The 16,608-nt window shown below is 45.4% G+C and overlaps 1 protein-coding gene across 3 annotated transcripts in view; it reads right to left on the bottom strand.

The window, feature by feature from the left end:
• Positions 1-15,964, bottom strand: part of BACC1 (BPTF associated chromatin complex component 1) — a 92,655-nt gene extending 76,691 nt beyond the window's left edge. The window contains exon 1 of one of the 3 annotated variants that reach the window (XM_086945911.1): positions 15,834-15,964. In XM_086945911.1, coding sequence (XP_086802037.1) covers positions 15,834-15,854 — 21 coding nt within the window. In that variant the 5' untranslated portion in view covers positions 15,855-15,964. The remainder of the gene's footprint in view (positions 1-15,833) is intronic. The other 2 variants (XM_086945913.1, XM_086945912.1) reach the window with 2 other exon arrangements.
• Between the last annotated feature and the right edge of the window lie 644 nt (positions 15,965-16,608).

The following is a 16,608-nucleotide window of genomic DNA, read 5'->3' as shown; positions in this document are numbered from 1 at the left end:
AGAGAAGCCAGGAGGAACACATGCAGTGCTGAGATCCCCCTGTCTCTCTGCACAGTTCTTGCTATGAATAGTGCCAAGACGGAAGTACAAAATATTGCTGTGCCAATCTGCACCTGCTGAAAGGCCGAGATACATCAGAGTTGAAAATGTCTCATCACAGCTGATGTGGAAGTCCTAAACAGCCTAGAGGTGCAACATGGGTTCATCGGTTACTGGCCTGGAAGGCCACTACTGCGGAAGACGAGTGCCAACTGATTCCACCCAACAGTCACATTCCAAATGAGGTAGCTATTCTGGCGACCACAGTACAAAAGCTATAGGAATGCTAAAGGTACTCACCTGCCCACTCATCAGCATGAACTGCACCCACAGCAATATAGGTAACTGTAGGTCATAACTGTGTGAAACAAAGAAATGAGGACAGAAGAATGTACAACCCTAAAACTTTGCCAGGTGAACTTGAAGTAAAAAAAAAAAGCTAACTGTACTGATTTGCACATTTAGACATTGGGGTACTTCTGGGTGACGTGCATATGTGCTTAATAATCCACACATTTATCCATGATATATACTGTGTGTTGTAGATATTGGAAAGCTCAGATAGCAGAAGTTGATACCAAAGGGCTATAGTGCCTCACTCAAGATCGTAAACAGGATTACTACCTTGTAACTGAGGACCCCAATTGTGCTGTGTTATTTTGTTCTACTGTGAGATGAAAGTTCTTTCTTCTAACTGAAAGATAAGAACTGGACTGAATCATTCATTATTGTCTTTGGATGACTGTTGAGTTCTGACTTCTTATCATGCCCCCCCCCCCTACCTCCTTGAGAAGCCTCTAACTGCTTGCCCTCGCTACCCTGAGTCAGGTGCAGAGGCGGTTGTACTTGGCCCAGTTTACAGAGTCAAAGGACAGACCCCGGGATACCGGTGGCAAGTAACCTAAAGCACCAGTGTTGGGACCTAGTAGTATCGGCCTGCTCTATGGCTCCTTCCAAACGGTGTCTGACAGTCTGACAGAGACAAATATTATGGAAGGTTATTCTTTGTATCCATGCTGTTTATGGCATACAAAGTAAAGTTATTTAGTTAAGGGCCGGACATATGGGATAAAATACCCATATTAAAAAGAACAAAGAGTAAATATGTAGCATCACAGAACTCTGAGGCAATCAGAAATATCCTTAATACCAAATGGTGGTGGGATGTTTTTCACTGAAACACGTGATCACACTATTATCTTTTCTCCAACCCTCCTGCTTCTTCTCATTAAACAGATGTTCCGGGATTCAATAAAAGTGAAATCTGTGCTGTCAAAATAAATACGTCAGTTTCCTACTTAAAAAGAGTTGCAACCATACTTGAATCATTGCAATAGAAGTCAGTTTTTAGTTCTGAAGGCGTTATAACTTGCTGACAGATTCATTCTTTCGTTCTTGTAACGTACTGCAGTAACACACTAAACAAATATATTGTCATCAATGTCTCCTTATCTTCAAATAAGTGACTTTTCAGGAAAAGATATCTAGAAGAATGAGCTGAAAAGCCAGCTACACGTTTCATCGTTTAGACAGCAGTTGTACAGATGTTCACAAATCTGCCTTTTGTACAATGTACTGGCTTTAACAGCAGACATTATAATATCAAAACTGTACTGTAATAATTTATTATGCAATATTCGTATAGGTGATTAATACAGTTAGAACTAGACTGTAATAAGAAAACTAGAGTCTTGGTTTTATACATTACTTACGGGTGAATATGTTATACTGTGAATGAAATCAAACATTAGGCAAGTAGAAACATTCAAAATCTATGTTAATGGAAAAGAGAACACTTTCATGAATATCCAATAGTTTCTGCAGTATGATGACTAGAAGAAATATGTTCCACAACACTGCGATAAGGTACTGTAACACAGTAGCACCAATGATCTTCATTGAGGCAGGTGGAGTATTTAACACATGTAGAATGGTTAGCTATGTAGATTTTAAGGGATAGCCCAAATAACCTTCAAAGCGAAGACATTACAACAGAAATTCGCTTTGTAAGTTTCACTCTAATGGCACTTTTCTGCTATCCAGGACAAAATTATTGTAATGCTTTATGTAAGATTTCAAGGTAAGCTGTTCAATGCTGTTAGCATTAAAAACTTCCCATTTTCTTGTGGTGATTGCTCTATCTTGGTGCCCTCATCTCTCTGCTTTCACCTCTGTCATTCACCACCAGTATTGGCAATATTGATTTTCTTAACTGTTCGATTAATTAAAATACAGTAAAAAAAAAATGTTTTAAAAGAAGAAAAATAAATAACTAACATCTGTTGGAATACAACAATTGTTAAGAACAATATCGCCTTAGACACCTGCCCACACCCCAGTCCTTCAGTGCTATCGTCCTTACGAGGGCTTGGGTTCCTCGATTCATTTGTACACGCTCTCTGGGGTTTATTTGAAAATAGTTTAAGAACTAAGGCGATTCTAACATTATGAAAAAGGAGCTTTGAGTAAATGTATTGACCCTAGTGATGCCTAACAGGGTTCCCCCGGCAACAATCACCACTTTGTGAGACACAGGTAGCAAGAGATGAAAGATGACCATCAAACTAGCGCAGAAGCAGCTTCTTCCTATGACACCTCCTTTATGGCACTCCTAATTATCTTACTAAGTCTCTTGCGGTTGAGTCTGAGAAGCACAAAGCTGAGGCCTCCCTGCAGGTCCTTGCTCTATTAGCAATGAGCAGGGGGGCGAAGAAGGTGCCGGCGCTCTTTGTTCAATTTGGGGCAGCAGCACAGAAGGTGTAGCCAGAATTCTTTAACAAAGGGGCATAGCCTGCACTCGATGCTCATCCCCTTACAAGACCACGCTGGGTTAAAATCTGTGATACCTAGCGTGATGAGTCTCATGGAGAGTATTTTTCTGCAAGCCTCCACTGACCGGGCTTTCCGCAGGTACGGTTGAGTCTTTCCCAAACTATACGAGTTGTCCAGTGGTTTTGTGAGCGGACTGGTGCTGAGGGATTCGATGTCAAGAGCAAATGCTGTTTCCAGGACCTGCTTATTAACTGCTTTCTTCCAAGAGTATTTAGGAAGTTCGGATAGTTGTAGACTTACTGTCTCTATCTTTAAAGTGGCAATGGCCTGGCTGAGGCTACTCTGCCAGGCTGTGCCTGTCTCCTCGAGAACGGACCTTAGTTAGCGTCTAAATGAGTCTTCCGGAGCCCTCAAGGTCTTGATGTACAACTTTATCAGGTCCCCCTGGCCTATCAAGTCCAGCCTCCGAAGGCCAAGCTCCAGTTTTAGCCTTGATTTCCTTTTCAACACCAAGTTGTATGCCTTGGTTTGAGTTGTGTTTAGGATCTTGTCCAGCTCTGCGGGAAAGGCCAGTTGACCATAGCTGATGGCAGGTAGTAGTTTTGCTCTTAAGACTGTCAGTATCGGCTCAGCTGTTGAACTTAACAAATGGTGGCATAATTGCCTTAGCAGACGAGTAACACTGTTGTCCTTGGTTTTAAGATGTTTTAGATGAATATTTGGGGTGGCCGTTTCTGAGAGCCATATCCCAAGATAGCTATAAGCTGCTACTGTTGTCAATTCGCTGGTTTCCAATGAACCAATGGTTTTGCTTTTTGAGCTGGTGTTTCACAAACACTATTAGTTTGGTCTTCTCCTGATTGATCAGTAAATGGTTATCTTGGTTGAAACAATCCAGAGCATTCAGGGCTATGGGAAGGGCAAGTCAAGAATGGTCCATTATTACAGTATCATCTGCATATTGTAGTACCGGCAGCCTCATACTGCCCAGCCTTGGAGAAACTAGGCAGGCGACTTGCAGAGTGGCCCCCATATCTGCTGTGTAGAGATTGAATAGAAGAGATGCCAGTATACAGCCATGATTAAGACCATTGTCTGTAGGAATTTTTGAGGACACTGTGTTGGCACTCGTTTTGACCCGTACCCAAGTGTCTTCATGCACCACCACCACAACTACAGCAACAACACAACAGTACACCTCTACAGATACACTACAGCATTAAAACAACAACAACACACTATTACCACTCTACAAATTCAAAAACACAAAGGCTACAAATACAACTTTCAAAACAGTTCCTACCCACAGCCCACATCTCCCCGCTGAACAAACCTTCAACCAGCTACCTAGAAAACACTATCACTGTCTACTGAGACAAAAGGGTGTTTGGGAAGGAATCTCTCTTCCAAAGGCTCCTTCTTCCTCATTCTGTTTATTTATCTTCTCCTTCTTTCATCTCTTTCTCTCAGACCAAGCGAGTCATTCGTCCTGTCAACCTCAGCACTTCGAAACAACCACAGAGTGATGTTAACATACTATACAAATTACAACATGAACTGAAATTCACAGCTTAATCACAACACTTAAAGTAAATGCATCACTATTATGTAAAAGGAATAGTTACAATAGCCTTTCTCAAAGTGTATATGTGCATGAGGAGATTTACACTCCCACCAGAACGTGGTATTACACTTTTTATGTTTTTTGTAATTCACAAACAGTGCCTGTAGTTTGCTTGGAAAGTGCACCTAGAGCCGCTTTCAGGAATACTACTTGGAATATTATGCAACGTTTTTACAACTAACCATTTCCCCAATGCATACTTGTATATAGTGTATAAATGTGCACTTGTAAAAGGCAGATTGATGTTCAAATGCATGTTCTTTCCCTTTTTTCCTCTGAGGGAATAACATTTTCCCCATGGACAACCTTCTTGCTCTACTGAGTTTGGGGGCAAGAATTCTATAACAAGCATCTGCAATGCAATAGGTTTCGCATGTATGCGAGTTTGAGCTATTGGCATTGTAAAAGCCAATGCCTTTTAGTTATGTTTTGATTTTTATAACATAAATAAAAGGCATTGTCATTTACGAAGCCAATAGCTTAAACTCTCGCAAATGCGAGACCTATTGCATTGCAAATGCTTGAAGGCATCACTGAGTTGCCCCCTTCTGTCTCCCTTGGCCCCTGAAGAGATCTCCATTGGCAACGAGTTAAATAAACACGCCAGTGGTCACAACTGTGCACGAGAGTGCCCCCTGCCCTCCTGCAGTAAGAGAAAATCATTAAAGAAAATAGTGTGACACACCATGTAACAACCAAAGTAAAAGGGTCAGAAGACACAGCCACAATATGAACATGGCGAGAGATGGTCTGGAGGCCTGACCCATTAGTGACGTGCCTGAAAGGGGCGTGTCCGGGACAAACCTGGCTAGAGCCTGGGGTGTATCCATCACTAGTTTAAGAGTCTCCATAGTCGGCATAGGTTGAGGTGACACCTTTATCCACTGGGCTGTCGGGCTCTACAGGGCCCGGTGCACACGGTTACCCCTAGGGTTGCCGAAATGCACCGGGGCGATGTACACTTTTACCACACAGGTTGCCTGACTCTGCGGGGCACTGTGCAAACAAAACTTTAACCCACGGTTTGCTGGGCCCTGCCCGTGCATAGTCAGTCGAGGATTGCCGGAATCTGCAGGTCCCGGTGCACAACGTCATCCTGCCATTAACCCTCGGTAGCCGAATTCCACAGGTGTCCACCTGTAGGTTACCAGACACTGCAGGGACGTGTCCACCTCTCATCCTTAGGCTGCCGGAGTCTATAGGATGTCGGTGCTGTGCTGCCTGTGCATACCTTGTTGAGCCCACGGGCCGCGGACTCTGCAGGGCCGTGTGCACAACGTTAACCCCCAGGTCACTGGATTCCACCGGGACTGCCTAGGAGGCCGCTGCACTTCTTAACCCCTGTGCTGCAGGACTCTGCAGGTGCCGTGAACACCTTTAACCCACGGGATGCCAGAACCTTCCTTTAACCGATGCGCTGCCGGACTCCGCAGAAGCCCCGTGCACAGCACACCTTTGACCCCAGGGTCACCGGCTCGGTGCAGCATTAAGCGGTAATTCTCCGAGCAGCTGTCGGTGCATTATGCAGCCGGCAGAGAATGCCTCGCTGTGCTTTCAAGTAACCGCAACATCTAGGAAACGTTCAGCTCTGCTCAAGTGGTTCATTTTTCAAAGCAAACATGCCTGTGGTCTCTTTCATGACTAATCCTCGGTGCGCCGCGTGCCGGGCAGTGTCGGCGATTAGCCGGGCCTTAACGCCGCCGCGCTTCAGGCCGCTTCAAAGGCCGCAGGACACATAACAAGCAATGCCCCCCAGAGTCAAGACGCCCACACTCACCGGGTCTTCTGTGTCGGGGCTCTTCTCTGGTGCTGCGGCATGGAGCGGGGCTCTTCTTCACACAGGAGAGCCCCCGCTTGGTGCTGGCCTCTTGTCCGGTCCTCTCCTGGGACCGGAGCCGGGGAGGGCAGACGGCGAGATTGAAGACAGCTTCCTCCCGCCTGGGGGAAGCAGAAACGGCGCAGGCTCACCTCTCTGCAGCGCCGGCTGCAGGACTCTGCTACTGTGGAGAGGTCACTTCCGGGTGTCTTATCGTCCCGCCCCCGGCCTGCCTGACTTCCGGGGTCGCGGCTGCGGCCAATAGCAGCGCGGCCCTGGGTTGGGGGGGCGGGACAGCGGCTTACAGGATCCCCAGGCTGGCGGCGGTGATCTTCACGGCGGGAAAAAGGCACGGCAGGGTTGGGGGGGCGGGACAGCGCCTTACAGGATCCCCAGACTGGCGGCAGTGATCTTCACGGCGGGAAAAAGATATGGCAGGGAACAAGATGCGGGAGTGGGGCGGAGCCCAGAAAGGAATGACGAAAAAGGGGCGGGACTTAAAAAAAGACACAGAAACGCCCCCGAATCGCGTTTTCCCGAGAAAGCGTGATTGACAGCCTCTGTCTCCCAATGGCTAGCCTCCATTTATGGAGCTAGCCAATGGGAAACAGAGGCGGTCCGAACATCCCTACTGTAGACAAAAGTTTTCGATCTGGGAGGGGCACTACGTGCCCCTCGCCAGGTCGAAACCTAAAAAGTGTTACTGATCTACATAATGCTAATTCGAATGACAGGTATCCTTTCATGGAAAGCTATCAGACGTAAATATCTGTAATTTTACCTTATTCTTGGTTGCATATATTTATTATATTGATAATTTAGGCAACCTGCACTCGAGCACCACATGAATGTTTGTTCTTACTAGGTAACATATAAACTTCACAATATATGCTGTACTAACTCTAATTTCTTGTGGATTCCGCCAACTGTTTCCTTAAATCCACAGAGATGTAACTGATTTCATACATATTTCAACACTTTTAAGTTAATACTACAATTAATTGACATGAAATCCTAGTGAGCGACTCTATAAAGAAGAAAATTGTCACTTCTCCACAGCGAACAATATATTAAAGGATCATTAAGCCTTAATCATGTTAACCCTAACTCAAAATGGACGGGGATATTTGGCATACTACGTGAAAGTCGAGTCAAGATTTTCAAAAATCTGTTCTGTGACAGATAACATTTGGATGTTAGTATTCCTCCAAATGACAATACCGTAACAAGAGGCCATTAGTGCCTGAGCTATGTACAAAGACATGGCTGGTGACATGACCTTCACAATGGCAATGTCTAACCCCCAAAAATCAATGTTAATCACATTTATCAATGTAATGTTGTTCTAGGCTAATTTACCTGGAAAAAATTGTGGGAGTTAAATGCCATAAGGTTAATTTTGGCCTGCTTAATAAATAACCCATTCTTATTGCAATAATTCGGAAAGTTGTTAGGCAAGTTCTGCATCCTCAACCAAGAATGAGACGCAAGTAAGGGGTCATCAGCATATAGTAGGGACCTTTACTCCGGCTAAAGAAGGTGCCACAATAATCAATAATAAAAACTCCACATCCATTTTATTTTAGAAGGGTGAAATTATGGTGCAATTCTGCACTGTATTCTTAGCTCTAAGAGACCCACTGTGAAATAAAAATCTTCATACAAAACACAGAATTACTACAATATGTAATGCAGTTACCTATTTATCTCCTGACACTTCAAACCCAGAAACAAATATCGCAGTACTCAATCTAACTTCACCATCCCTTGTGGTTAAAACCCATCCCTTAATTCCCCCTCAAACGGATAATCATATTGAAGAAGAACGAACATTCGGTCTATAGAGACAAGTTTTGTCTCGATTGTAATTTAGACACGAAATTTGTTACCCCAATGAAAGCAAGCCAAAAGATGTTCTTATTTAAAGTAACTACAATGAGGAAAATGCCAATGCCCATACTCACACACTTACTTACATGCCCTTAATCCACAAGCTCATGCTTCACAGATACTCTCTTGCAAGAACATGATTCAGTAACTGTGCACGCAAGGCATGAGATGCTACTGCAGGTCTGGTAACAAACATGATTCTATGTCAGGACCGGAGGCTCCGATTATGCTTCTCATTTCTTTACTAGAAGCTCACAGCAGCCAATGAAAACACAAATAAGAAACATGTGACAACCATAGAGTTCCAGGTATATAAGATCCCTGCAGGCACATAGAGTCCTCTTTCTTTGCTGCTCCGCAGCCAGTTAAGTGCCCTTTTACTTACTCCTATGGGGAAAGTGTATTCTCTACATTGTGATCTGTGATTATCACTTTTGTGCATGTTGACATATCTTGGGCACTGTTATTGTGATGCTTACTGAGAATCTATTTGGGAAGCATTAGCGCTTTGTTTAACCAGGACTGCTCTTTATTGCTATCAGTTTCTCAATAGTGTTCTATGTGATTGCGGGACCTCGAACGCGCTACGGGCGCTTACCGGAGGCTTCCCGCTTGGCGCTGCTTGCCGCCGGTGTTCGCGTTGTACCGCCCGCGTTGGGCGCGGTGTGATTGCCTCGTCGTTCGGGTTCTGTGGAGCGGGAGGAGTGGAGGAGCGGGGACGCGCGTTTGATAGACGCGCTAGTCCCCTTTTACTGTCCTTTGAGCCTCGGCCAGCGCGCTTGTGCGGCGGCCATTTTGCCTTTGTTATCACTGTGGGCATTGAGTTGAACGCCGAAGCAGTGGTTTTTATGCTTCTGACCCTGGTTTCAGCCTATTTGGCTATAAAAAGGCTAGTTTTTGCTCCTCGGATGCCCTGCTGTTACTAATCACACAGTGGGGCTGCAGAATCGATCATAGGCTTTGCCTAGAGTGGTCTTTGCAAGCCCCCCTCCCTCCACTTTCTAAAACTACTAGTTACTGAACCTGTGGTGTCTAATTTGGGGCTTGCTTGGGGTTACCACTCCCCCTGATCTCCATTACATACTTACTTACCTGATTTTGACTTGATACAGTCACGGGCGCTTCTCTTGGGTCAGTGAGTGCACACTGTGCAGAAAATGTCTGAGAACTATGAGGAAGACTACTATTACTACGAGGAGGAACCCTCTGGGTCTATTGAACATGACCTCGTGGAGGCACTGGATGCGGGTGTCCAATACTCGGTGAACTCTGCGTTGGTGAGAGCAATTGCGCCCTTAAATCCTCACCTGTTTACTTATGCCAAACAGCAGGGTTGGCTTTCCCGTCAGGTTCCCGACCCAGAGCTGGGGGTAAAGTGAGAGCGAATCCACATGCGGCGGACTTCGCGAGGCTGGCTAAGTCCATGGCGGATCAAGAACGCTCTGATATCTCAGGAGGATGAATGGTCAGTCCACCTCCTCAGACCCTACCACTGACGAAGAGGAAGCCCCCGCCCTTCCAAGAAGGCAAGGAAGGAAAAGCACTCCGTTCCCACTCCGTCTCCCAAGGTTCTTAACTTCGAACCAGCTGAAATTATCCACCCGAATTCCACGGCCTGGCTTCCACCACAGGAGGTGGCGGATTATGTCCAAGCCCATTTGCGCCAAGCATTTGATAAAGACGTGCGGGCGCGCCTGCGGTCAGAATGTCCTAGGCCTGACCTAGCGGATAAAGTAGCGGATACCACGGAGGTTGACCCTTCAATGCTAACTTATCTGAAGAAATATTCTAAGTACCCCAATAAAGGCCTGGATAGGTCTTGGAGGTCCTGTCAGGACAAACTGCTGGATATAGCGGGTGCTTTAACGAAGATTCTAGAGATTGGCTATCGGGCCAAGCACTCATCCCTTGCCATTGACCCTGACTAATTAATTGGCTGGGCCCAGAAGGCGGTATGCCAACTTGGCAATGCCAATTGTGCTCTTTCAACGGAACGCCGCCGGTCTATTCTCTTAAAGCTGGATCCCAAGCTGGCAGAGGTGTCCACCTCGGAGTCGGGTCCTCCAGTCCAGGGTCTCCTATTTGGGCAACCCTTCTTGAAGGAACTAACGAAGTCCGTAGCAACATTCAGCGGGCTTGATAAAGCCCAAGGTTCGCTCAAAAGGGCATTCCGCATGGTTTTTGGCAGGGCCGGACGCTTTTGTGGGCGCTCGTCCGGCCGAGGGTACCATCAAGGCGCCCAGCATGGCCAGCAAAGGGGAGGTTACCAAGAGAATACTTCCAATACCTCCAACTTCTACCCCACTCGGCGGTCAAGAAACAGATTCCGCAGAGGTGGAAGATATGGTGGAAACTCCAATAACCAGCAGGATGCTGGAAGCTCAGGTGAGCCTCGCTCCTCATTCCGAAACAGTATTGGTGGGGAGAGAGGATTGTTTTCTCAACAACTGGCGCGGAATGCGTGGGTGTTGCAGACAGTTCAGGGGTACAGGCTAGAGATGCATGAATCCCCTTCGCAGGATGTTCGCCCAATCCCCCTGTCTTTTTCCCAACAAAATCAGAGTTTTATAGCGACTGAAATCAAATCCTTGTTACGGAAGGGCACGATCACTCCCTCTGTGATTCATCCTCAGGGTTTCCTCAGAAATCTCTTCCTAGTGGAGAAGAAAGGGGGGGTTCCAGATTGGTTTTAAACCTCAAAGAGTTCAACTCATGGATTGTTTACAGGCATTTCAAGATGGAAGGAATCCATCTGTTACGCGACCTCCTCCAAGAAGGAGACTGGATGGTCCGTTTGGACCTGAAGGACGCGTATTTGTCCGTTCCCATCTTTCCCCCCCCATCAGAGGTTTCCTCAGTTTGTATGGAACAAGGTGTGCTACGAGTACAAGGTTCTTCCGTTCGGTCTGTCATCAGCGCAGTGGTGCTTCAGGAAATTTCTAAGACCAGTGGTGGAGTCTCTCAGAGCTCGGGGAGTCCACCTCATACTGTATCTGGACGACATTATAATTTTGGCGTCCTCCCCTCTGACAGTTCAAATGCATCTCAATTGGGCGATAAACCTATTACAGAATTTGGGGTTCATTATCAACCCGCAGAAGTAGTACTGATCCCTTCCCAGTCCATCGAGTTACTGGGATTTCTGATAAACTCTTTAACTTGCCAGCTTTTGCTGCCAATGCCAAAGATCAGGGCCATCAAACGGGAATTGAGGTCTACCCTTCACAAGAAGACATCGTCCCTGAGGTCGTTAGCCCGTATTGTGGGGCTTTGGCTTCTTCCATCCAAGCGATCTTCCCGGGCCCCCTTCATTACCGGGCCCTTCAACGGCTCAAGATCCGTCATCTCCGAAAAGGTCTCAGCTACTCAGAACATATACCTCTCTCAGAAGAGGCGGGTGGTCGATGGTCGCCGGAAGAACTGCGCTTGCTTATCAATTGCCTGGAACTATTGGCTGGTCCCTTCGCGATCAGATGTCTCTCACCTCAGAAAACGGATTATTGTATCCTTCTTCGGATGGACAACATATCGGCGGTACGATACATCAACAAGTTGGGTGGTACCAAATCACAGATGCTGGTAGAGATTGCCAAGGATTTTTGGCATTACGGTCTTCAGAACAGAATTTCAGTAGTTGCGGAATACCTTTCGGGTTCCAGCAACCAGATTGCAGATTGGAACTCCCGTTATCTGGAGGATGCCAGCGACTGGATGCTATTACCCAATGTGTTTCGGAACCTAACCCGTCTTTGGGGTCTATGTCAGATAGACTTATTTGCATCCCGTCTCAAAAGACAAGTTCCCCAATTCTTCAGTTGGCGGCCGGATCCAGAGGCCCTTGCCACGGACGCCTTTCTACAGGAATGGCCGAGGTCTCTGTGCTACGCGTTTCCTCCGTTCCTCATGATTCCCAGGGTTCTAGCGCGCACAAGGACTTATCAAGCGGAACTCATCTTGATCACTCCATTATGGAGGGCTCAGGCATGGTTCCCTGTCTTACTGGAGATGTGTTGTGCGATTCCGGTCCTTCTGCCCAGACTACAGAACCTGTTGCTGGACCCTCTGCAGAACCCTCATCCGTTGATGACTTCGGGCCAGCTCGAGCTGGTAGCTTGGCGGGTTTCAGGGACAGGTGGAAAGTTCCGGGCCTTTCACGAGAGGCTAACAGATTCATCAATGAGGCTTGGTGGGCCAACACCCACAAAAGATATTCCTCCTCTTGGAGGAAATGGTGTGATTGGTGCGCTCAACGAGACGTGGATCCCTCTAAAGCACATGTGTCTTTAGTGGTTAATTTTCTAGCCTCCATTGCATCCTCAGATTTAGCCTACCGGACAGTCAACAACTTTCGGTCCGCTATATCGGCGGGACATTTGCCTTTATTATTATTATTATTATTATTATTATGTTTCTTATATAGCGCCTGAATCGACCCCCGAAGGGGTATCTCCGCGCTTGCTTTGGGAACCCGTCCTGGCTTTTCCCTGTGAGATAGCCCCTACAGGGCATCCCCAAGGTGAAAGCCAGGCATCCCGCCGCGGGGGGCCGTTGTGGAGATTAAGCAAGCTTAATGCCCAGAGTTGCAGAGTGTGAACCCATGATTAGGTCAGGCACCGAAGCGAGAATTATCAAGTCCATGGACATTTGAGCACAAGACCCTGCCGCGTCGGGAATTGAACCCTGGTCCCGGGTCTGACCTCTGCTTCAGGGTCTGCCTGCTCTAACCAGTGAGCCACACTTCTCTTCTTTAGATGGGAAACCCATTGGAGAACATCCATTGGTCTGTAAGTTGCTCAGAGGAGTCAGGATAGTGAAACCTCCTTGCCCTAAACATTCTCATTTGTGGGATGTCTCTGTTGTGCCTAAATATCTGGAGGCCTGGCCGTCCAATAGGTTTTTGTCTTGTAAACAACTTTCAGCCAAATTAACTATGCTCTTATGTCTAGTTTCCTTCAAACGAGTTTCGGAAGTGCGTGCGCTGGACTTAGCAGGCCTAGATTTTCCCCCGAAGGTGTGACCTTCACAGTGTCCAGGAGAACAAAGTGTAACACTACTTCTGTCACGTTCCCAACTTTTCCTCATAATCCAAAACTGTGCGTCGTACAATGCCTCAAGGATTACCAAGTAAGTACTGAAGAGTTTCGTGCTAATATGCAAGGTCAATTGCTAATTGCTCTGCAGAAGCCTTTTCGCCCAGTGACCCCGGCTACTTTGTCTCGATGGATGAGTTGGCTCATGGGCGAGGCAGGAATTGATATTTCTAAGTTTGGGACTCATTCCGCCCGTGGAGCCATGGCTTCAAAAGCGTATTCAACAGGTGTTAGCCTTTCAGACATCATGCACGCAGCTGATTGGTAAATTGATAATACTTTCAAAATGTTTTATTATAAGCCTATTGTAGATGTTGCTTCAGTGGTGGCGGCAAAGCTTTGAACAAGCATAATCGGAACCTCCGGTCCGGACATAGAATTAAAAATTTGCGAACATTCGTGACAAGAATTTTCAATTTTATTAAGGACAACGGATGCGAGGATTATCCCACCCAGAAATATATGTTATCTGTATGATCATGCTATGTAGTTGCATTGTTCCAAAGTATTCCCACCCTGGCTCTCTCTTGATATTTATGGTATTACTCTTCAAACGGTTTGTGATGGTTTTTACGGAATATCCTTTTTTATTTCAGGTGCTGACAGCAAGTAAATCTGACAATGTTACAGCAGTGTTTGGCTGGTTTATGGTTCTGTGTTCTGCACACGTGTGAGCTATCAGGATCCGGTTCGAGGTTCAGCCACGTTGGGCTTTTAATTTGTTGGTTGGAGAAGTTTTATCGGTCGATGATCCTTCAAGAACAGGTTGTGCATGGACTTAACTGTTGTTACAAAGAAAGAGGACTCCATGTGCCTGCAGGGACCTTATATACCTGGGACTCTATGGTTGTCACATGTTTCTTATCTGGGTTTTCATTGGCTGCTGTGAGCTTCTAGTAAAGAAATGAGAAGCATAATCCTCTCCTCTGTTGTCCTTAATAGAATTAAAAATTCTTGTCACGAATGTCCGTAAATTTTTTATTCAACATTAAACCCCTTGCAATAAAAAAATACCACAAAATGCAACAGCAGAACAAACACAAGTACTCATGCCCAGCTCTCCAACTATGGACCCTAGCAACTTCACACCTCTAAATTGTAATCCTGCTACTAAATCACCCTAAACTAATCTTTCTTGTTTGTGATTAAGTCTTGTATCATTTTATATTTTTTTCTGCAACATTTTTGTAATCTTTATCTTGTGTTTTATTTTTGGGGAAAAAAGGTGAAAGTAGGAGGTTATCACAGAGTCCGAGATGCCACAATGGAACATACTTCCCAATATTGCTATGGTCCCACTGCTTGGTTCTCTAAGAGAGACCAGTGCATAGCCTCAGTTAACTGCTCCCAAGGGCGTTGCCCCTTTACTATTGAACGTTATACTTAATAAAACCACTTCTATATAGACTATTTTAGTTTCCTCTCTATTCCCCTGGGAAGGGCAACGGGCTTGTATAGCGTTCTCAAGGATGTGGAGCCTACATGGGCTTAGATCGTCTAGTCAAAATTTATTATTTGCATTCTGAGATGTATAGTCCTAATTTTATGATTGGCTATGCATGCCATCACATGAAAGAACCCAAAGAAAGCAAGCATCAGCAATGCCAAAAGATGTAATGTGTCAATACAAATAAATACAGACATTCACAAATGCTGTTTATATATGCAAACATTACAAATGGTGCCTGCCCTTTTGGCATTGTCATTTCTCGGGGAGAAACTACTCAAAACGATAGCTTTCTCGATAGAATGCACCTGGCGACAAAGAACAGAATGCGACTAACAGTGTGATTACTGACTGTACTTTTAAGATGCAAAATATGCCAAAAGTCCACTTTATGTATAGTTTAACGATATTATAAATTGCCAGGAAGACCTAGGCACACTATATGTATATTTTAAAGAACGTGTACAAATGCATGTTTCAGAACTAAAAGGCTGTAATTGATGGTGGTTCAGAGTGGTCATTTTAAGGTCTATTCTGGAGTAAAAGGCACGGGTCTACCCCATGTCGCTTTGTCCATGCACTTTACTGTTTATTGACAAATGAAAGCGCTGCATAAAATGAAAACACAGAACAGCAAGTCCCATCTTATAATAAATGCTAGCAGAGAAGTGCCGGTGCTCTCCAAATAAAAGCAATGCGCCTCTGTCAAATTATGGAAGTGCAGGTACCAATTAAGGAAGTGCAGGTGCACAGTACCTGCCCATTTAAAGCACTAGTTAAAGATGCATTACGCCACACTCCACTAAGTACGCTGCAGACCACGCGAATGATTTTCACGTATATTTCACACTAGTTGTATTTATTATAACAAGGAAACATTCGCTGTAGGATTAAATCCAGAACATATTTATTGGTATCGCCGGTTTGACAACTTTAGGACTACCGTCCTAAATTATCCCATTCATTTTCAGGCCACCCCCTTACGGTTGCCCTAACGCATCGTCTTGCAACCACAGGCTTTCACGTTATGACACATTCCTATTGTCCCAAACAGCCAACGATGCCAATCGTGCGAGTAGCACACAGGGGTTAGAAATCCAAAGACTCCGTGACCCAACATGCTCTGCGGTGGCTTCCTGGACATTGTCAGGTTACCTTGGTGGATGCTGAGGTCATGGCGCCTCTCCCACGGTACTCTTCCCCGGCGCTTTCCCCCCTCCACTTCGCCGCAGCTCCCGGGAAAGCTTAGTGAGTGCCTTCTAACGTTCCTCCCTCTCAACATGTCTGCGATTGGTTCGGATCTGAACAGGGCGTACTCCAATTGGCTGCAACGTGCGTTACAAGACTCGTAGATCTGGACAGTGAGATAGAAAAGAGACAATCGTGCGCAAAATCGCGAATCTCAAACTGGCCTGCAGTTCGCATCATAAATACACCATAATAACGAGCTAATACCATAAAAAAAATTTAACAGTTTCATACTTAACCAGTTGCAAAAATACACACCAAAAATTACCAAATCAAGAGATTATGAACCCAATAACATCTAATTTTATAATGCGATTAAAGATTTGCTAATGTATGTTGAACTATACAATTCAATTTATATTTAAGTATAACTTTTCTTATGGTCATGCTTTCAATTAATATGTATTTCAAGACGGAAATGTGAGACTTCTGTCTGCACCCTTTGTGATGTGTACAAGAGGCCACGCGTTTAAAGATGGCGACCAAAACACCTTTTGGAGTCATTATTCTGAGATGGCGCCAACGTATCTATTTTGAATATTTCTGCCTTTTTGGAAGCTTTCTTCGTTGTGGTTCTTGTTCTCAACGTAATAAACAAATCTTTTTGCTGTTTCTAGAGTGAACGTTGCCTGTGTTATTCCTATGATAAGAATCGTGACCCGGATTCTAATAATTCTACAGT

Source organism: Lissotriton vulgaris, chromosome 12, assembly GCF_964263255.1.
Source record: "Lissotriton vulgaris chromosome 12, aLisVul1.2, whole genome shotgun sequence".
Lineage (NCBI taxonomy): Eukaryota > Metazoa > Chordata > Amphibia > Caudata > Salamandridae > Lissotriton > Lissotriton vulgaris.
This window is presented reverse-complemented; position numbering and strand designations above follow the sequence as displayed.